The sequence below is a fragment of the Myiozetetes cayanensis genome, unplaced genomic scaffold (genome assembly GCF_022539395.1).
Source record: "Myiozetetes cayanensis isolate MyiCay16 unplaced genomic scaffold, myiCay2020 scf6-25, whole genome shotgun sequence".
NCBI classification, from domain to species: Eukaryota; Metazoa; Chordata; class Aves; order Passeriformes; family Tyrannidae; genus Myiozetetes; species Myiozetetes cayanensis.
Window position 1 is genome coordinate 35802143 of NW_026087853.1, and position 22500 is coordinate 35824642.

Here is a 22500-nt window from a genome sequence, read left to right on the forward strand (position 1 = left end):
ACAAGTCTGTGCAGTTACAGGATTGTGCAGTTCGATATGAGTATGTGAGCCTTCATAGGTTTCTTCAGAGTAAATTAGTTTATGACTATGATTCTTATACATGAGTACTACTCACATATTAATTTTATTTCCCATTTATGCCAACAGTCAGATTTGCATAATGACTGAAATAAACTCGATCGGTCTTTAACTTCGCAAAAGTTAAACATAGGGTTTCTGCCCCTTCTCCTACTTCACTGAGCAGAACAGAAGCTGAGATCTGACCAGCTGCACCTCTGACAACCCACACACAGGGACAGAATTGCACCAGTGATACATAAAATTGAAGACAACTGTGTTTTATGTACAGCTGAAAACTTCATATGGTTCACAACATCCCATCCCCACTATGGGCTGATATACAGAAGGGAATCAAGTTGGTTTTTTACAACATGAGAGCACTTTGTGTAGATGGAGAGCTACCTGTTCAACCTTTGACCATAACAAAATATATTGAAATATTAATCTAAAAGACAGAATTATAGAGAGAGCAAGTGAAATGTTAATCTATCACTAAAAGAGTTGTTTGGTTTTGTAGGATAAATCAGTTGAACTTATTCTGTTTTCAAAATTACACTGTGTGATAAACCAAATTTGCTGGAGAACCAAGGTTAGGAGCATTAATCCTTGAAACATTCAAATTTGTGAAATATTGGTGAAAATAATGTTCAGGACAGACTTTGCAGCCACCAGAGGGTGATGTGACCAAGAAGATTTGGTCAGTATTTAGTGATCTTCTCAGTAATTTGTGTTGTTGAAGGCACATAATATTAGTTGCCATTTGACCGGGTTTGCACCTTTTTTTCTGACTTTTTTTTTTTTTTTTTTGCTTATGCTTCACATTTCTCAAGGGACAAAATTCCATGTGTCTGCACATGTGGGAAAAAAAAAAGATGGATATTCTTGTATATTTGCAGGATGAAACTTGCAAATGCTTATCTAGAAATCTGTTACAGACACAGGTGAAAGGCTGGATTTCCCAAGACAGAGGCTGAGCAGGGAGTGATCCTTTCTCTGCAGTTCAAGCTCCTTTGTGTAACTGATTAGGACCATCACTTTAAATACTGTTAGTGGGCTGTCAAAATTTGAGAACAAGCCATGATGTCATCACTTGAATTTTTCAGGATGTCATGGTGACAAACAGGAATGGATACAGAAAAAAATACTTCCGAAATTATCCCTTTTGGTGATAAAAGGGATAATTGTCTTGTGTCTGTGTTAAAAAAAATCTGAAGTACCTTGGAAACTCCTCTTCATCCTCACTGCTACTCCTTACTGTCAGTAGAAATGCTTGATTTTCTTTCTTCCTTGATCAATATGCGGACTTGGAACTAACTGGAACTAACTTGTTTTACAGATGATTTATTTTTTGATTACCTGCTGTATAGATCTTGAAATCATTGATAAATGATGTGTGCACTGATTTGTGCCATTGTCTGTTCTAGCTCAGGAGATCTGGATGTGCGCTTGGGTTTTAGCCTGTGCAAGGAAGAGCAGGATTTCCTGCGGAAAAGGAAGAAATATGTTGCTGCTGCTCTGAAAAAGATTCTTAATTTGGAGGAGGATCTGAAAGAGCATGAGGTAAGACAGTACAGTCCTGGGCAACAACTCCTATCTGCAAATCAGGTCCTGACTCACAAATTCAAGCCACAAATAAAAGTCCAGCTTGATTAATCCTACTACTGTGGGCCAAGCCTGGCCACCCAGGGCAAGGGATGAGCAAGAGCAGCAGTGGCCTGTTAATGTAGCAGAGCAGGGGAGGCAGGATAATGTCTTCACAGACCCAAAAACTTCTCGACAGCTCCTCGGTTCAGCTCATTCCTGTTTATTCTTGGTATTGCTCATGGGTCTCAGGAGGAAAATCCCAGACCTGGGATAGCTGGGGGATGTTGCCTGGGAAAGAGTATGCCTTATCTCAGTGACAAACACAAGGCTGTGTGCATGGCACATGTAAAGGGTTTTGAGAGGGAGAATCAAATATTTTCTCACAGACATCTGAATAAAAATTCTTGGGGTGGCTTCTGCAGCAAAAAGGCTGTATTTTTGGGAAAACCAACAGAATAAAACCATCAACCTGGAAAAGAAGAGTGAATGTTATAGCATCACTGAGTTGTAGATGAAATAGCTTATCGCAAGTTCAGCTGTATCACTGTAACTTCTGTTCCTGTCTCTGTAGTTGAGTCATAAATTTTGTAACTGCTTATGCCTAGCTCGGTTGCTGACAATCAGAAAAGTAAATTTACAAACACTAAGAATACTCTTTAGCATTTTAGGAAAAATCCCCTCTACCTTATTAGCTGACTTATATTTGAACTGAAAAAAAATTAATTAGAGTTTTAATTCATAATGAAAAAGTTAGAAAACATAATTTTTGGAATTTATTCTGATTTTAGTTAAGATTATGAGATTTGTCCTCACTCCCTGGGTTTAAGCTCTGAAAGAGTTTAGAGTACCAAGAACATCTATTTAGGTTTTCTGTGTTTTTGGAGTTTTTTAGGATGGAGGAATTATTTTCTTCATGCTCTATTCACTGACTTTAGAATAACAGATTCCTTTATGAAATTAGACGCTAGTATAGGAAAAATAAAAATAGACATTTTCCATAGGGCATGTGAACATCCACACAACTCTAGATGCTAACAGAAGCGAAGGGTGTACTAGATCACGAAAAGATTAAGAGAAGAATAGTCTGTCTCTTCAATTACACTTGGACTGTGGAGGGGGAAACCCTATCAATGACTGTGCTTCAGGATGTAAAGTAATTAGTAATTAGTGGCCTGCATCCAGGAAGGCTTTGGCTATTGTGTGGTTTGGCTGATTACAGGGTGCTGTGCATTCTTCTGCAACACTGGTCATTGTTAGAGGCAGAATCATGGATCCTTAATCTGCTCCAGTGTGGTAAATCCTGTATTTTCTATGTTGGCTTCTAATAATACACTTTGAGAAAAATACCAGGGTGATGAGGTTGATTTCCATTTCTGTATTAAGTAAACACCCTCCTGTCCGCCTCATCTGAGTGGATAAGACATAATCCTTCCCTCTCACATCAGTCAGGTGATGGCAAACAGAAGCCTTTTGCAACAATCACATCCTTTTCATATGAAGCAACATCACTGCTTGTATCAATGCCTGCAACCTTTTATCTGATTTCTGCAGTAAGGACTGTTTGTCTCTAATAGGGGCATGGTTTTCTCTCCCCCTGCCTTGCTGTGTTGAACAGGTGCCAGTGGTGGCCATTACGACAACAGGGGGAGGCACGAGATCACTCACCGCCATGTATGGCAGCCTGCTGGGTCTGCAGAAGCTCAACCTGTTAGACTGCATTTCCTACATTGGTGGTTTATCGGGTACCACATGGTGAGAATGACCCAAACAAGGTTTATGTTTTCTCTGTCCAATGCCGTGGACTCTTTGTACAACACCATTGGCTGATATGGCACTTAGCAGAGCAAAAGCATTTCCATTCTTCCCACAATCTCCTCTCTGTCCACCTGGAACAAAGAAACAAAACATACTGATAAAGAGATCAATCATCACATTCATGACCTGCTTTTGTCACCACACTGACAGTCTATGCCTGATATTTTCATGTTAATGCTCTATTCCCTTTTCATATTTCTATCAATTATTTTAGACTAAATGCAACAAATTTGTCTTTAGACTGGAAATTGAAGAAATATGAGAAGAATAATTTATGCCTGCCACTTGCTGGTTATTCTCATTTCTATTTTGGATTTGCAGTGCATCTCCCTTTGCATCTTACAGTGCAAAGATGTATGGGGCTGGTGGAATTAATACATCACAGAAAGCCCACCAAATTGCACCAGGTTACTGACCCAGGAGAAACTGCAACTTTGCTTGCTCATTGTAAAGTGCTCTCTTCTCCTAGTGGGCATACAGCAGATGTCAAACTTAAACTAACTAAGGTATTTAATCAAGTAGGTTCTAGGTACCTTCCCTCTTCTACACCTGTTTGGAAGTGGAGAACTTTTTTTCACTGAATTGAGAGTGTTAGTCCTTTATATAAGTTCAAACTCAATGGTAAGTTTTTCTAAGATTTGCCAAAATTATTTTAATTTCCCTATATGTACGTGGTCTGAATATACTTGTCTGTGTTATGAGTTCTAGGAGACAAGTAACAATGGCCATACAAGGACATGCCTAAGGACTGCCCAGTTTTCTCACTGGCACAAGCCATTAGCAGATTCATGGGACTGAATGTAGGACTAGAGCAAACCAGTAGTGACTGCTCCGCAGAATATTCTCCACCTTCCAAGAAATTAATTTGAGGAGGAGCCTTTGTATTTAATATCCTTGGGTCTTGGGTTTTTTTCTCCCTTGAATTTGGAGATCATTTTTGGACCCACAGAAACTTTTATCATCACCAAACCAGGAAAGATTGGAGGTTTTGCTTGCTCTTGAAATGGGAGTATTTTAAATATGTTTAATTTTTAGTTGTGAATCCCACAAGAATTAAGAAACAGGCAGACAGGTTGCACGAAAGTTTTCTGAAGGTAAACCCCACAGTATTACTCCTCTTTGATTATTTTCTTCTAACGTTTCTTCAGGACCATGGCAAACTTATACGAGGATGCTAATTGGTCACAAAAATATCTAGAGGATGCTATCAAAGAAGCTCGCAAGCACGTAACCAAATCCAAGATCTGTTGTTTTTCCTTGGACTGTCTGAAGTACTATTATAATGACCTGATGGAGAGGTCTAAAGAAGGACATAACACCTCTTTCATAGACCTTTGGGGCCTTGTCATTGAATCCATGCTACATGATAAGGTATTACTCTTTTTTTTTTTCCACAAACCTGCTGAACTTCTGTAGCTACTAGGAAGAAGAAAATAAATCCTGGGATACCATTCAGTACTACTAGTGTAAATAATCAGTTTAGTAGTTGATTAAATATTATATATTCAGATTTATTATTAAAACACTACTGTTGATATGAAGAGAGGTTGACCTTGAACTGAAGGAGCCAGGGCATAGCAGTCAAAGGTGTTCTTTCTCCTTAAAGAAAGAATATTCCTGAGAAAAAAATATTTTTAATCATAAAAAAATTGCTTTGGACATTGAATATTCTCACTAGAAGAGGCACTTAAAAATTTGAAATAATTTGCTTCTTAGCATAAATGAAGATATGCATTTATAAAGTGACCTAGTATGTGACATATGGAGATGTTTCAATCAGTGGGGTAGACCATTCTCTAAACATGATATCAAGTTTTAAGAAAGAGTGATAGAAATCTTATTACCTTGAAAATAGTATATCTTAAATAGTTTCCTTCTGGTTTATGTTTATACAAGGAAGTTTTAAATTGTCATGTGCAATATAATATATTCTTGCATATACTTGCAAAACACCTTAAAATATGATAAATTCCTTGTTAAGACCCAACCAAGGTAAGAACTTTTCCTTCCACTTACCTGCATAAATTTTCCTGGGAATGTTTTTTTTGGGTGCTTTCCTTGCTGAATCTACAATCAACCTTTTTGCATATATCAAAATTTGAGATCCCATATAGGGTGTAACTGCTTCTTATGGGATACTTGCCAAGTTTGGAATATTCCATGATGGGTATTTCTGAATGATCCAGTGAGCTGGGAATGGGAATGGGGAACTTGGATAAAGTTGATAATTCACATTATATTATTTCAAGTGCAAGTTATTTTTCACCTCATTCCATGAACCATTTTTAATCAAAACCAGAAAGATGAGCACAGACTCTCGGACCAACGGCAGGCAGTGGATAATGGTCAGAACCCACTGCCCATCTATGTGGCCATCAATCTCAAGTCCAACTATAGTGCCCAAGCATTCAGAGGTAATGGTTATGATTTAGATTTCTTAAAAACTTTATAATTTAAGTAATTCAAACTAAAATAATATGCATGTAATCAACTTTAATAATACAATAGTTCTTTCATTCTAACTGCAAAAAAACACCTCAACCCCCAAAAAACTATAAAAATTTCAAATAATAGTAACTAAAACTAAAAATAAACAAACAAACAAATGTTTAGTGTTTAGCATTTGATTTTCCAATTTGAGAATTGGAAACATGGTTATACCACAAAAGATGCCCAAGTCATCATTTATCCTGTCACAAAAACCTTGTAATGAAACAAATTCTTATGATGGTTCCACATGATCTTATTTTGCACAGTGATTGAGAAACCTTTGAATTTTTGGGTTCAGTGTCAGGAAAATCTCAGTTGCTATTAATTTTCATACTATTTGTTTAATATGAGCATCTGAATACATGATACCAAGTGAATACTAAGCTCTCTGTCACTAGTGTCCTAAAGAGAACAAGTTATACATGAGCAATACATACTTTTGGGTAAGATTAACTGCATAAGATTTTCTGCTGGAGACTGCTGTATCACAGTCAAGGACTGCCCTCCCATGATGTGGAAGGCCCTTATGGCATCAGTACTGCAAGCAATACAGATACAGCTATAGCTGGTGAACAGCATATTGTAAACTACCCAGGGCCTTTCTCGTTATTTGTTTTCTAGTATTCCTCTGTTTAGCAATAGCTAACATATTATTGCCTTTTCATGGTCTGGCTGCTGTTGCCATAGAGTGGCTGGAGTTCACTCCTTATGAAGTTGGTTTCCTGAAATATGGAGCATCTATTCGCGCAGAACATTTTGGAAGTGAATTCTTTATGGGGAGGATGGTGAAGAGGCTCTCAGAGACTCGGATCTGCTACATGCAAGGTGACTATTGCTTAGGGGGAAAGGTGGTCTACTTGAGAGGCACGTGGCACGAGTGAATGCATGGTCTGTGGGGACAGCACTGGAAAGACATCAGCAAACAGGTTGAGCCAGTGTGAGTTTACATTAGCAGGGACATACTTAGGAAATATGCCCACGAAGGTATCCATACAGAAAGAAAGGAAGTATCCAAGAGGAAGAACTGAAGGTATGTATCAATTAAAATTCTTCCAAGACTACTCCATCAATCAGCTTCTATTCACTCTTTCATATTACAGGCATGTGGAGTAGTATATTTTCCATAGATGTGATGTATGTCTGGAATTTGGCTGCTGATTCAGAGGACTTCTGGTGCAGATGGACCAGAGACAGAGTAAAAGATATTGGTGAGATTTAAAATTTTTTTTTCCACCACCAGTATATATTGCTTATATTCTGTGAAGATGTCTAATACATAAAGAAATGCTGTCAAAGTCAGAGAGAAAAAAATGAAGAAAACAAAGCAGAGATATCAACTAAGTTTTTTTTCCTCCCTGATTTACAACTAAATTGTGCTTCTTTGACAAAGATGCTTCTTTTTCTAAAAGTCGCAGAGACACAAAACCAGTCTCCAGCAGACATATAGAAGTCATGTTGTATTAAGAATGTATCTTAAGATTGTTAAATTAGGATATGTTCCTCCTTGGCCACTAATAATGTGTGTAGAGAAAATAGCTCTTGCAGAGGGCTGTTTTCTTAACTGAACTGCCCATGGAGAAAACTCACTTTTGCTCGTTCAGCCACAGGAAACCTGGAGTGGTTGATCTTCTAACATAGCTGATATTGCAGCTGGGTGATATTCACATTCAGAAGGTGTCCTGTTCAAAGGCCAGTATTGTCTTTCTGTATGTTTTGGGACTCATCCCTCCCCTCCATCACACATTACAATAGAGGCGGGCATCATTTGAGGAAGTTTAGAGTGGGAGTTGATGCTTACTGCCTGGCAGCCTACTGCCTGCAGGTATCTGTCATTTAATTCACTGTCCAGTGCTGAGTTTTATTTGTTAGCATAGACCTTAAGGGCTTATAACTATGTTTGATTTACCTTTGGGGTGAGGGAAAGTGATAACTGTTGGTATAATCACTCCATTTTTTAGAATATTGATAATTTCAGAAAACCATCCTAAACTTAGAACTTCTTCTCTCTGTCTTGCAGCAGAAGAACCCTTTCTGTCCATGAATCCCTATGAAGTGGACACGTGTCTATTCACTCCCTCGAGCGTCCTCTCCTCTGCTCTGCGAGATGTCTTGACAGGACGCCCAACCATTGCACAGTACCCCAATTTTATCAGAGGCTTCCAGCTGCATAACAAGTACCTGGAGAGTGAAGGATTTTCTGCCTGGAAAGGCACAGTAACACAGCATGTTTTTTAGTAATATTCTAAGGAGGTTTAGGTTTTGGAATTCATTTAGGTTTTCCAATGAAGAGGAAGAGACGAGACTGACTTCTGACATTCTGCTTCTCCCTTCTACAATTGAAAAAACAGATTTGAATAGCATTTCAGTTTTGGGGTGTCTGTTGAAGGGGGAAATTGTATCTATTGTCTGGGTATTGCATTCAAGGGGACAAGGTGAGTTTAGCCTAAGGAGAGAGGAGGGATCTCCCCTTTAAGGTCAAAGCACCTTGTGGTGCCCAGAAGGGAAGGAAGGAAGGAAAAAGCAGTAGTGTGTCATTCCTGTAATTCAGTGCTGCTAGAGCCAAAGGAAGGCAGAGACAAGGTGGGACAAAATTCTCAATTCTTCCCTTGTTAACTTTCTTCAGAGGAGCAGACAATCTTGTGTTTTATTTGTTGTAATGAAAAATATTTATGTTGCAGACACAGTGATAGACTCCTTACCAAATAAATTGATGGAAACAGCAGACAGTGAACTCGCCCTGGTTGATACTGGTTTTTTCATTAATACCAGCTACCCACCGCTTGTGAGATCACAGAGGGAGGTGGATGTCATCCTGCATTTGAATTACAGTGGAGGGTCCCAGACACTGGTAAGAAAAGCCACGGTAGCTGAGATATTCATGGTGTTTTTGTTTCTAGACCTCATTAGATAAAACACCTAACTTTTTAGTACTAGAATGCGAATTAGATCACTAATATCTGATTTATTATTTAGATCATTAGGTGATTTATTTCTTAGTAACTAAGAAAAATATTAAAAGACAGTGATGGATTATAGGCATTTTAAAATCATCAAGGTCTTCACTGCAGTGGGTCCAAGGGTTTTGAAGAGCTGATGGAGGAGTGTTCTGGTACTGATTTTGGCCATCCTTGTAGTGAAAGAGTTACAAAGGCAAAGGTTCTGACAATATTTTAACAAACTAAATAAGAAAACCTATGTGTCTTGGCCTCTTTATCTTGTATCAGTCTTAGGGAAATGTATTGGCTGATGTCAAACTTAATTAATAATTGAAAATAATATGGTTAGTGTTGCATATATAATAAGAATATAAAAATAAATGTAGGTTTGTAGTAAATATAACTGTTAAAATTTTTTTCCATGAGGTCATAAGGTATGTTAATAAGTGTATTTGTTAACAGGGAGTCATTATCAAGCAATCACCAATTATGTAGAGGACAGAAAGACTGAGAAAGTGGTAAATAATGAAGATGTCAAGACAATGATACAGAATAATCTGGATTGATGTGTTTCTTCTCCATTCTTGCAGTTTATTTGCCTTCCCCTTCTGAACCTGTTTCATTGGAATTATAAAATTAGTTCTGTGGCTTTTAGCTTCATTTTCAAGTTCAAAGAAAGGGACTGTTTTCTTATTTTGCTTAGAGCAATGTGAAAAATAAGATAAGCTGCAATGTCTGGTGTGGTTATGGCTATTTCCATCTTCCCAGAGGAAGATTCAAGCCTTAAAATATTCCTGTTAGCCACTAGCTGCTGGGATTTAAAATATCCGGGTCTCTGGATCAGTTTTGATTTTTTGTATGAATTTTATTTATTTTATTCATTCATTCAGCCTCTGGATCAGATTGCGAAGTACTTCTCGGGGCAAGGAATTCCATTTCCCAAAATTGAGATAAGTGAGGAAGACAGGGAAAACTTGAAGGAGTGCTATGTATTTGAAGATGCTGACAGTCCACAAGCCCCAACAGTGCTTTTTTTCCCTCTAGTAAATGACACCTTCAAGAAATATAAAGCTCCTGGTGAGTCATCTGTGGTAGCAATTTTAGTAAAAATTCTTTTTCCTAGTGAGTCCTCTCCATTTCATGTCTAATGTCTCACTGTCATCTTTTACCATTCCAATGTCAGCATTATCAGTCTCATCAGTGAGAAAACCAAACCCAAACCTGGTCTGTGCCAGTACATCTGAACTATCTGAGCTCCAGAAGCTTTTCTTAATACATTTGAGATGAGTACAGGCAATTATTTCACAGGAACTACTAGAGACAGTATGAAGGTAAAACCCCAAAATATGTATACCAAAGGGGACAGGTCCTCAACACAAGCTATTTTACTCTACAGACATGGGCTTGTTATGCACTGCTGCTTGCAAACAAAGATGAGGCAAAACCTTCTGCTGGTTTTGGTGGTAAGCCCGTTCATCTGGGTCTTGTTCATGTATTTAAATGTAATCTCCCAGTCGACAGAGATCTTCAGTTTTAATTTGAATGATATCCTCTCTGAGTGCAATAATATCTTCTGAACTTTCAGTAAGAGGGTTATTATTTTATCCAGTACAGGAGTATCTTGTTTGCCTTTCGCTTGTGCATTTCTGGTTTGGGTAGCAAAGACTATGATGTCCATGCAGGGGTCTAGCATTGCTGCTGCTAATGCTGTTCTGATTCCCAGCTGTTTGGGTGATGTAAATGTTGAATGATGTAAAATCATATTTGGATACAGGCTTAATCCAGATGCTAAAGAATACATTGCTACTATGTTACTTTTACATCCCTCTGGCAAATTGTATCTTTCCTTCCATATCTCCCTTGTCTACCTATAATTATGTAAATGACTGATAGGAGCCACAGACTACAATAAAACCTTATTGGTGCATCTCCTTGTGGTTTGCCCCTCAGGTTTGGAAAGGAGTCCTGAAGAGATGGTTGAAGGCAAAGTTGATGTCTCCACCATCCTCTCCCCATTTACAACAAGGGAGGTGTGTTTCAGTGAAGAGAATTTTGACAAACTGGTGAAACTGACTGATTACAATGTCTTGAATAACGAGAAGTTGATTATTCAGGCCTTGCGCATGGCAGTGGCACGGAGGAAGCAGCGGAATTATTAGCCACGACACACTGGCTTTAACTTTCCTTATGATGTTTCTTAGGTTGTCTGTGGTTTGGTAAGATCAAGACATTTGATGGTAGCCAGTTATACTTGCAGTAGAAATCACATCATCCTAAGGACTTGCTGGACTCCACCCTATTTACACAGTTCAGGAAAACATACTGGAATTTACAAGTGGTTTAATCCAAAACAAACTTCAAAGCAGCAAATTTGTTTTTAGTTTTGTTACCTTGTTACTTTAACATTGTTATATATAGTCCATATAAATTATTATAATTTTGTGTAAGATGAAATATGTGGAACATTAAAATGTGTATCAAAACAGTATTTACATGGTGGGTTTTTCATTTGGCAATCCCTCGAACTGGAACTTCTTTGGTAAAAAACTAATCCATTGTACTGGTCCTGCTTATCTTAATTATTGAAGGTTATCATCTCTGATTTGATTGTCTGTCCACTAGGAGGTTTTTATTTACCGTTCTTCACTAATCCTTGAAAATAAATTTCTGAAGTTATTATAGCTATTGTAAAATCTATAAAGTTTTCACCACCAATGAAAAATACCCCTGAATTAGGTAATTTTTATTTCAGGAGATAAACAACTGAGCTGCTATTTACAGATCCGCTTATACTCAACCTAAGCAGTAGACATATTGCCCAATTTTCCTTCAGTTTTCTCCTGGACTTTTTGCTGACTGTTGTATCTCACTCATCTTTACCTGCCTTGACTGTTCCTGGAGGATGACCTTGCAATTTCTCCAAGTGTTTCACGAGATGCAAAGTGGCTGCCAGCTGTTTGCATAGAATAAGGCAATGCAAGAGAGCCTCTGGAGATCCCTTCCAGACATATTTTTTACACCTGTTCAACACTTATGGGCAAATGGTCTTTGCAGGGATTGTCCTGAAAGAGTGGTTTTTCATCATCAAAAATCCTAGAGTTTTTCTGGGGGAAGGTGGACTCTCACAGTTCTGCAACAGGCAGATCGTGAGCTTAGTCTTTCACAACAGCAGCCCTGCACTGTGGAGCTGTGATTCATGAAGAGATTATTCACAGCAGCCCAGAAAATGTTTTGGATTACCTTTCTTTTGGAAATAAAAGGCTCCCACTGTTGCAATGAATTTCAGACAGAGTCACCAGAGCAGAATTAGTATTGAGACCAGAAGAGTCTTGACTATGCTCAGAAGTGACAAATTTGTTTTTGTGGAATGAAGTTCTAGGTAATGGATGGGGGAAAAGATTCCTTCCTATGAAAAAAACTCAGCTGATCGTGCATTTTAGAGAAAACTGGGTGGTAGAAGAGAATGAGTGGGCAATGTTTTTCACTTATAAGCATGTTCATTGTGTTCGTGCTCCTGAAAAAACTTGAAGGGGCATGGTGTAACCCTGTTTTTAGGTACAGTATTGCATGTTTGAATCTAGATTATTATCCCTCCACGTGTGAGGCATCTGTAGTTGTAGTTCTGCTTCAATACACTAGATTATCAACTCATGTGATCACTCTGGGTCCTTTCTAGAGATATCTTTGAGTTTAGTATCATGGTTTCCAAGACCTTTTTGCTGGAAATGAAACAGAGCAAAATGAGAGATATTTCAGTCTGTTTCACAGGGGAAACTTACTGAACAATGGGATGGAAAAAAGCCAGGCAGGTGTAGGATGCAGCCTGAGCCTGATGAACATGACTTTTCATTGTGTCCTGCTGGGTGATATAAAACCTGCCTTTCCCTCTCTGAGAGAGTTCCTCCTGCTCTCCAGATCAATCTGCAGCTCTTCAGTTTCCCAGTGTTTCAATACCTTCTTTTTGAAACAGAGTGCTAATAGTGACTTTTTGATACATATATTTTTTTAATTTCAAGATCAGTCATAAAAACATGTAGGCTTATAACTGAGCTTTTGCTAAACCTCTAGGAATGTTTTCCTCCCTTTGACTACTGCTTTTTGTAATCTGTTAGTTTTCCATCCTTAATGTGTTCAAAGTTTATCTGGGTGACATTTGTTGGATCTAGTTCTTAAGTTAGAATGTCATAAAGTGTCAAATGTTTTAGGAAATTAAAGTTACCTCATGTCTGTGAAATTGCCTTTATCAATCAGTTCTCAATTCATTGCAAAGTAAACTGAAATTATTTTGAAATCAATTCCTCTGTTAATGTTCATAATAGCAAGGGTTATTTAAAAAAGACAAAAACAACCCCCAAACTCCCATTTTACTTCTTGTGTACTCACTTCATGTCGTCCCTCACTGAGGCAGGAACACCTCACATGATGTGTAGTGTCCTGCACAGTGAAGCCTTATAAATATGAAGACATGAAGAATAATTAACATTAATTTCAACATTGATTTCACTCTCACAAATGTATCCTCTCAGAGACCTTGAAGATCAATGAAACACCTTAATTCGGATGCAAAAAAATTACGAAATTTTTGAGAAAGTGAGTGAGCTTTTAAAGCCTTTTCTTTATAATGGAAATTCTATTACAGTTTCAACAGGTGACTTTGGGAATTGTTTCAAGCGATATATGTCACTGCAATATCTGCTTGGTTGAAAGACAGTTTTACTGCTTGAGTTTAGAAGAACAGAAGGTGAGACGGGGACAATAAAAATTCTTTCAGATAGGTCTTTAAGCAAAGACCCACCTACTCCCTGTAGGCCATGAAACCTACAAAAAGTCTTTTGTTTGACCATTGGTTTGTTTGGTTGTTCTGGGCTAAAGAATTCCTTGTTGCCCACTCCTGGGCAGCCAGATGGAACCTGGCCGATTCCAGTCACCTTTCCATAAGAGGCTGCATCTTGACAAACTCTCCTTGTGTGTCAAAAAGTGATGGGTATGCTTAAGAGTAACATTTGCTCAGTGCCTGTAACTGTGAAGGGAAGACACCTTTTCAGTCTCAATTTCCCTGTAACTACAGCTGCAAAGACCATCCTTCTGCAGTGCCAGAGCTGGGGTGCCTGCGCTTTCGTGCAGGTATGCAGCCTGCACTCACCTTCCGGGCAGCGAGGAGGAGGAGGAGGAGGGAGAGGAGGAGTCGGGAATTGCTCAAGTGGTGGTGGCGGGGTGAGGCTGCGCTGAGTCAAACACTAACACACCTGCCTGCCTGCTCCCGGCAGCCTAAGGCACAAGGAGTTCCTCTGTACCCATCAACCTACACCTTTCACACCTGGCTCAGACGCGGAAAAGACCACAATGGGATTGTTCTACAGCAAAAGCGAGGTAAGAAAAGATAAGAGGAGGCTCTGCAATAGGCTGAGCTGGCTGTCCCTTGGTAGCAGAGGGGACCTGCTGTAGGAGGTGGTGTTTCCACCTCTTGCATCTTCAGCTCTGAAAATTCTTCTTCAGCACCAAAGCTGAGAGCAAAGCAGGGCTTCTGTCTGGGTTTTGTGACTACTTTGTGTTTTGGCCTTCAGGACTGCAAAGGCTTTAATGATGCCGTAATTTAACTATTTTGAAAATCCCCAATTAAAAAGAAAAAAAGAGATACCTTTTTGCTTCCACTCAATGAGGCTAAGCAAAACAACTCACTGAGGAAAAATAAGGTCATTAATGTCAGTGAGTGCATAGGAAAAGTCAGGAAACTAATATTATATGAGGTGTTAGATATAGTTCTCTTAAATTTGTGACAGTTTTGGGGCATAAAGGAATGAATGGTAAGACATTGACCATTTTTATATATTTACCTATGTATTTGTTGCAGTGATACTCCCTGCTCTATAGGTAGTGTGCATGAACTGTCTCTTATATGTGTTTGTTGCTTCACTACTTAGTTTTTCTCTTTCCTTTTTACTCCTCTTGTTTTTTTGGTGTAGTTTTGTTGGAGTTTTTGTGGGGTTTGTTTGTTTATTGTTTGGATTTTGTGGGTGTGCTTTTTGTTGTTGTTGTTTTGGGGTTTTTTGTCATTTAGATCATTAAATGTGTGGGTTTTCCCTCCTGTTATTCCTTAAAGAAGGACACTTACCTAGGGAAAAGAAATACCTCACCTTCAGCCCCTATATACTCATTAAGTACCCTGTTTGTCTGATCCTTGCTTAGGATGAGAGAAGATGAAAAAACCAAACCAGTTACCTTGCAAGTTTGTTAAATGTCTTTTGATAAGCACTTAGGTTTAGGTGGTTTCCCAAAATTAGAATCATATAATGGCTTGGCTTGGAAGGCACCTTAAAAATCATCTAGGTACACCCCCTTCGTCATGGGCAGGGATTCCACCCACAAGTCCAGGTTGCTCAGGGCCCCTTCCAGTCTGGCCTTGAACTCTTCCAGGGATGGGGCATCCACAACTTCGCTGGGCAACCTGTCCCAGTGCCTCGCCACCCTCTGAGTAAAGGATTTCTTCCTAATATCTAATCCAAATCTCTTCTTTTTTAGTTTAAGTCTGTTCCCCTTCATCCTATCACTATCTGTGTAAAAATGCTCTCTCCTTTTTTCATAACCTCCTTTAAGTACAGGAAGGATGCAAATATTTCCTTTGATACTTTCCTGAGAGTTTTGCTTAGAGGAAGATTGGGTGAGCTGAATTATTCAGAGAGAAATAACTACAGAGATGGGGCTTTCATTCACTCCTTCTGAGAAGTTTGGGATAGGTCTCTAAAAGGCACTTTTCAGGTTCTCATGGTTTAAAAATCAGCACTGCTCTACATCAAGAATGGAATTATGTAGCTATAAATCAACTCATGAGCAGCATTATTACACCATGGTATCGTTACTAATTCCTGCCCTGCTAGATTGTTTGCTGTTCATTGTGTAATATAGTGGATATATATGACATCCTATGAATTTTCACAGATGAAGATGTGTGTCAGCTGTATTATTAACACAGCAAGGTTCTCTATCATACATTTCTCTGAGATTGGTTGTGGGAGTCAGACACCTCAAACTGAGGGTTACCACAAGTTTCCTCAGATTGGAGAGTGGAGAATTCAGAGGTTTGGTCTGTGATTGTACATTTTGTGTCTGTGGCCACACCTGGTTACAAACCTTCTGGGAAGAAGAAGACAATACTCAAGGAAGGACCTCCGTTTAGAAATGTTTTTGTTGATTGGAACTGAAACACTTAATTCAATGTTATCTCTGACTGTGCTTCTGTTCTTCCTTTCTGCCTGCTCATCCTATGCATTTTGTATGCTTTTCAACAGGCAGAACCCTCGCCATGCAACTTGCTTACTGTAAAAATCATACAGATGAAAAATGCCAGGAAAGCAGACTTGTGTGAGTATCTTTGTGGAGCATCCTTGTGCTTGTAAAGCTACTCTGAATATAGCCAAGTGTCACAAACACTACAGACTTTATAAAAGGAGAGAGACATCAGATGTGTGATCATGGTATGCTGAAGATGAGCTAGCACAGTTAGAAGATATTATTTATTCTTACATACTTGCCAATACAACACTGAAGTCTAGCCACCAATTGTAGTCCAGAACATGTTTACATAGAATGGATAAAATATTCTGCATCTGAATCTGCAAATAAGTCTTCTTTTGTTCACAGGATAGACTGTAATAAGAACTTAATTTCTATGGTTCCTTCTTGCAGTAATGTCCAGCCTGTGTAACCTTGGGTCTATCACAGGATATTTTGTGTGGGCTCAGGACTTCACACCTGACATCTTATGGGCTGTCAAATTTGATTCAACCATAGGCACAGCCATGTTTCAAAACTTAATTGAGGGCTCACAGTTAGCTTTTTCTATTCTTAATTATTTTTACAAAATGTCCAGGAATTATAGTTACATAAACGTTTATTAATGGTCCATAAATATCTGAACCGCAAAGCATTAGAAAAAGAGGTGTGAATGACAATCACCTCCAGTCTGCGTAGATGACTGATTTGGTCTTGCATCTATTCATTTATGCAAATAAAAAGGTCTGAATCCAGAAAGTTTCTATAGGAACAGGACTAAGGTAAAACTGTTCAGTTGAAAAGATGCAAGACAAGATATTTGTTGTGCCTTCTAATGTGACTTGCTTCAAGTTCTGTGAAAGTTTCTCTAGAGACCAAAGGTATGTGAAGAAGACTTTCTCACTCCAGTATTTATTGAAGAGAAGCAAGATACTTTGTTGATGCTGAATATATGGGGAAGAAGAATCTGTATGAATCTTCCCATAGGATTACTTTTACACTGTGGAAAGGAGATTTGAAGCTCAGTTGTAGTCTGGAGAGAAATCCCTTGGTACAGCTAAAACCTCTTTGAATGTACAAATATGCACACTGAACTGAAAGAAAGAGGTGTGGAAAACTACAGCCTTTAAGTATCTCCCCAGATAATCATGTTCTATTAAACTGTCTGCATGATAATGAGCTTACCAAACTTCCTCTCCACCTTTTTCTCATCTAGATTAATGCTTCTTGAAACTACTTTTATTCTCAATGGAGTTTACTATGTTTTGATGCTGTCCTTTACAATACTAGAAAGTTTCTAGGACATGGGAGAGGTACTGAAATGGTCAGGCATTTCTGCTTCCAAGTCATGTCCCACCAGCCCACAAAGCTTTTTAAAAGAGCAGTTAGAATGACCGATGTGATTTTGTAGTGCAGCACAGGGTCTGAAGCAGCAGTAAAGCCACAGCATGGGCTTTCCAGGCTGAGGCCTGACACTGTGAAGCATATACTGTATGTTGCCCAAAAAACAAAACAACAGACATTTGCCACCAACATTGTCAAGCTATCCTCTGTTTGAAATGGAAGCATCAATCAAAATATTAAGGGGAAAAAATGCTTGCAAAAGATGATGCTTTGCTTGTTGTGGACATTTATCATGCAGGAAAAGAAAACCATACCAGTCAGGGCACATTGCCTTGCTTATGTTTAAATGTTGAATCTAGTTTTGACTGACAGCTGCTTAACTCCAGTAACGTTTGATTTTACTAAGTATAAAATTTGTCAGCAATATTTACCAGAAAGATTTCCTTTTAAGCCATTTGAGGACATGGTTTTCTGTGCAGCCAGTCTTGTAGAAGTCATATATTTCATTGATAGTCTCCTTATCATATAAAATAAACCTATATTTCAAAAGTTTTAATGAACTAATTTAATCTCTGCCTAATTTTGCTGACAGTGTAAAAACTAGTGCAAGTTACGTATTCATAACTATAGGATTTTCACTGAGAAGCAGCAAAATGGGAGTTTTGAGATAGAAAAATATGTACAAAATTTTCCTGGTTTGTTTGTAAAATTAGGGCAATATTGTTGATTCATTAGTCTTTACAGTTCTCTAGAGATGAGCTTGACATAACTTTACAAGACTCAGAAGCATGTGGCCCTCCTTCATAAGCAAAGTGGACTTCTTTACAGTACCGTTTTTCTAACACTGACTTTTTTTCTCATTCTTTCGTTTCCCAGCTCATTTTTCTGTTACTTTCCTTTTCCTGCAAAATTTTATAGATAGAACAAGTTGTTTTATAGATAGAACAACTGTCACCTATTTTTTTCAGTGACATTATTGATTTTTGATGTATTAAACTGGCTTCTTCTATCTCTTGCAGTTGTGCCCAACCTTGCACTAGATTTCTGTAGAGGTTTTGGATCAATTTGTTTAATACTCGCACTAGTGTTAAATAGTCTACCAACTTGGCATGCAGTTTGACTTCATTATTCATCTGTCTTCTCCATTTTCCCAATAATGGAGATGAGAAAGTTAATTCATAAGAAGAGAATCTCAAAACCTCACTAACATCTCCTATGGAATAGATAATAGAAGACTTTTAGTGGAAGTTCAGTGCATAAGAGAATATTTTTATCCAAGACAATATAAATTGTTTCATTCCGCTTTTTAAATCCTGACTCTTCTTAATGCACCTTTGCACTATTTTGTCTCTTTTTCCCACTCGTCCCTCAGTGTGTAATTTATAATAATAATTTCCACTTGTGTATTGGTGCATAGCTGATATAATTGATAACACCTGTTAATTTAGTGCCTTGTTTGCGTTCTCCGCATTCCTGTTTCCCACTGGGTACACCCACATCCCATCAGGCTCATTAGGCCTCTTGATATCCTTGGACCTGTGAACACTTGCCAGTTCCCAGATTTGGGTGTGTGTCCCATATGCATCCAAACTCCCTAATGGGGTGAGACTTGGATGTGCACCAATCCAACCCACCCTTAAAAACATGACTTTCTCTGCTGAGAATTTCAGATTTCAAGCTCAACCTCTCACAGACCTTGGACAACCACCACAGCTCCAGAACAAATAGAAGGACATGACTTTTTGTTTGGGAACTCCCCATGGTATGAGATGACAAATGCTGGAAGTTTATGCAGGTGGAAACTGGATGGAAACTGGACAAGTTCATAGAAAGAAAAAATCCAGTGAAGGTTGGCTCATGAAGTCTCTGAATCTTAAACTATGAGGGCTGAGTGAGCATTATATGATGTTTGCCCTCTTATACTCTTCCTTAGACACCCATCACTAAATATGGGATACATTTACTTCTGGCACTGGTGGCCATCCTTAACAAGACCAAAGGTCCTTCCCTAAGAAAAAAAAGTCAAAGTGACTAAAGAACAAGATACTGCAGACAAACTAAATCACTAAGTGGAATTAACTAATGTAAAAGAAAAGGAAACACAGTATTAAGGGTGTAAACAAGGTAAAAGTAGGTAACTGGATGGGGAGACTGAGCTGAGTAATTTTAAGATACCATTCTCTGCTTCCTGAAAATATCCAAGATCCCTCAGTGGGCACTGCCTGTGGGCCCTAGACTAAAGGAACTTTGACTGGTGTAGTTAAAAATATTCTTCAGCATTTTCTTAGTAAGAAAATGGTATATTTGAAGCTTTTATGGATTTTTTTTATTTACTGTGCTTTTTAATTTTGGAAATGTCAAGTTTTAGATTTTCTAATAGAAGACATTAATTTGATACTATATTTTATAAAATTGTAAAGTATATTTTACATTTTTATAAAAACATTTTTTTTACAGCATTGTAGTAGCAGTTCTGCCACAGATCACTTCATGTAAAGGCCCTTGAGATCCTGAAAAGAAATATAATCAGTGAAATACATGATTGTTTGAGGGACTATGGTCCAATGTGATACTTATTGCAGGAACCTGCAGACTTCCTCTGGTGTTCTGTTCTTGTGCTGTTCTTATTGTTTCATTATTATTTATTACTTACTTCACCATGTAAGCACTTACAATTACACACCAACAGCCTATTGTTCTTGGTGCTGCATGAAATACTTTTATAAAATCAGAGGATGTGGACTTATAAAGCCCAACAAGGGGGAAAATGGGAAAGAAACAGTAAGGTTGTTTAGCAACATGTCAGCAAAGGGGTGTTTTAAGGAGGGATGTAAATGAGACTACTGATACTGCTGTGGGGATACTTGTAAGGTGCTCCACCCAGTGTGAAGGGCAGGGTGGGAGGAAGTGTGGAAGCTTTTTGTTGAAATTTAGCTATTAGAAGATTAATATTGAGTGCTCCCTGGAGACAGGAACTGATCTCCCAGGACAGAATGAATTCTGATAGTCTGACTATAAAGGGCCTTGAGAAGGAAGATGTTTATTGTCATGGAAGTAACTCCCATTTTTATTTAAAAAAAAGAATATAAAAAAGTTTTAATTATGTAAATTATCTAATATTCTGTGCTCTAGAAAACAGCAATGCTGGCCTGTCCACTTGCCTTCAGCCAGGTGTCTACTCACCTACACAGTGTGTGAGGAAGAAGAAAAATGCTTCTCTCAGCTGGTGATGTATTTTGTGACTTGGGTAGATCCAAATGCAGGGAGACCTGATCAAGATGATGGTCAGAGCAAACAGTGTTTGAGACCAGTGTCTGAGACCACATTTTGGTTCAGATTCTTTCACCACAATAAGAAAAAGAACTATACCATGACAGTAATGAAAAATCTACCCCTTAGAAATAGTGAGCAGCTAAAGGCAGTCCAAGAGGAGAGGATGCTTGAAGCTTCTGCCCCGGTTACAGGCAGGCTGGATGTTGAATCTGTTATCATCAAAAAAGGAGGTGGAATTAATTTTTTTGTTTGTTTGTTTAGCCCTCCTTGAATTTGACCTCTCTGTGAGACAGGTGAGATTTCAGCTTGAGCCAGAATTGCTGGTGCCCTACTCTTTGGGACACAACATGGTGCTGGGGCTATGGCATTTTTTAGCATGTGTCACGTTGCTGTAATGCTTTCTAATGGTAAAGCACAATTAAGATCCAGTCCTGCTATTATCCTGGAAGATAATTAGACTTTTAGCATAATAACTGGACGAAGAGACCGTGCTTTCATAAATACCTGCTGCCACACCTGCTTTTGGCAGGATATTGCCCCACAGTGATACCACAGCTGCTGCCTCAAGCATCTCTGATGGCTGGTCATGTGTCATGGCTGAGGGGAGGGACACAACAGGTCACTGTTGTGATGCTCTGCTGTCTGTATACTGTGTGAGCATAATTGCTGTAGTTAGGTGTGGTTAGGCTTACATGCCAGGGAGATGATGATTTTCTTGCACGTGGCTGGCAATGGGAGCCTTGTATGTGTACGTGGAAAGGCAGTGGGATATTGTGGCATGACCAACCAGCTTGGGCACAGGATATGCTGTGGTTTGCCATTTCTCACATCTGCTTGCACCTGGAGCTGGTCAGGCAGAGTATGGGTCTGGGGTATCAGAGATGTATAAAAAAAGGTTCCTGGGTGTTTTAAGTGCCTCCCTCATAACACCTGGAAAATACATCATGAACATGAAGTAATTAGGTTTCAGAGGACACCTGTGAAGTACAAAACATGTCACCAAACACATTTGGCAAGTGGGAAGAGGGAAGTGTGCTTGTTTAGTGGCTGGGTCAGAAGTGCCCCAGAGAAAGTCAGAGATCTAACTGAGAAGTCAGATCTCTGCTGTCTGACATGTAGTTATTTTTTATAGGTGTATGACACAGTGTAATAGCAGACACTGATCACTTACAGAAAAAAAATAATTGATGGACTTTCAAAATAGTACTTTGTTCTTTGCAACAGAGTAGTCAGAGCATGTGTTGCTATTTGGGAAGTGTCAAGGAAATAAACTTTGATTCACCTGCAGCCTTATCCATTTTGGTTCTTCTGGTCTTCTAGTAGGGACAAGAGCCAACAACAATCTGTTCTAGTATCAGTCTGGATCTCCCAAGAGCCAAAAAAGATTTTTATATGGACATTTCCTGTATATGCAGAGAATTTTGATAGCTATTAGAAGTGTTAGAAGCTCAGGTGATGTCTATGTGTTTTGATATTTTTGTAAAATTCATGTATCTTAGAATATACAACAACTACTTTCATCAGTCAAAGTTACTCTTTTTATGTTCAGAGTTAATAGTAATAATAAAAAAAGATGATTTTAGACTCAGAGGAGACAGGGTGGGGGTCAGAAAAAGGCTGGCTTTGTTAACCCTTGAGTTGCAGATGGGGAGACAATAAAGGGCCAAGACAATAATTCTGTGTTTCCCAAATCAGGTCTACCAGTAAAACTCAGTGTGACAAGACTTAA

The 22500-nt window shown here is 38.6% G+C and overlaps 2 protein-coding genes across 2 annotated transcripts in view; both read left to right on the forward strand.

Annotated features, from left to right (window-relative positions):
- Positions 1–11193, forward strand: part of LOC126650475 (cytosolic phospholipase A2 epsilon-like) — a 31990-nt gene extending 20797 nt beyond the window's left edge. Inside the window, exons 12-21 of the mRNA XM_050335306.1 lie at positions 1485–1620; positions 3260–3396; positions 4608–4830; positions 5759–5873; positions 6637–6774; positions 7050–7157; positions 7967–8158; positions 8628–8797; positions 9776–9962; positions 10836–11193. Coding sequence (XP_050191263.1) covers positions 1485–1620; positions 3260–3396; positions 4608–4830; positions 5759–5873; positions 6637–6774; positions 7050–7157; positions 7967–8158; positions 8628–8797; positions 9776–9962; positions 10836–11044 — 1615 coding nt within the window. The 3' untranslated portion in view covers positions 11045–11193. The remainder of the gene's footprint in view (positions 1–1484; positions 1621–3259; positions 3397–4607; positions 4831–5758; positions 5874–6636; positions 6775–7049; positions 7158–7966; positions 8159–8627; positions 8798–9775; positions 9963–10835) is intronic.
- A 3035-nt stretch (positions 11194–14228) lies between these two features.
- The window catches only part of LOC126651122 (uncharacterized), a 63547-nt gene continuing 55275 nt past the window's right edge, over positions 14229–22500 (forward strand). Inside the window, 2 exon segments of the mRNA XM_050336693.1 lie at positions 14229–14255; positions 16172–16244. Of these exon segments, the coding sequence (XP_050192650.1) occupies positions 14229–14255; positions 16172–16244 (100 nt within the window).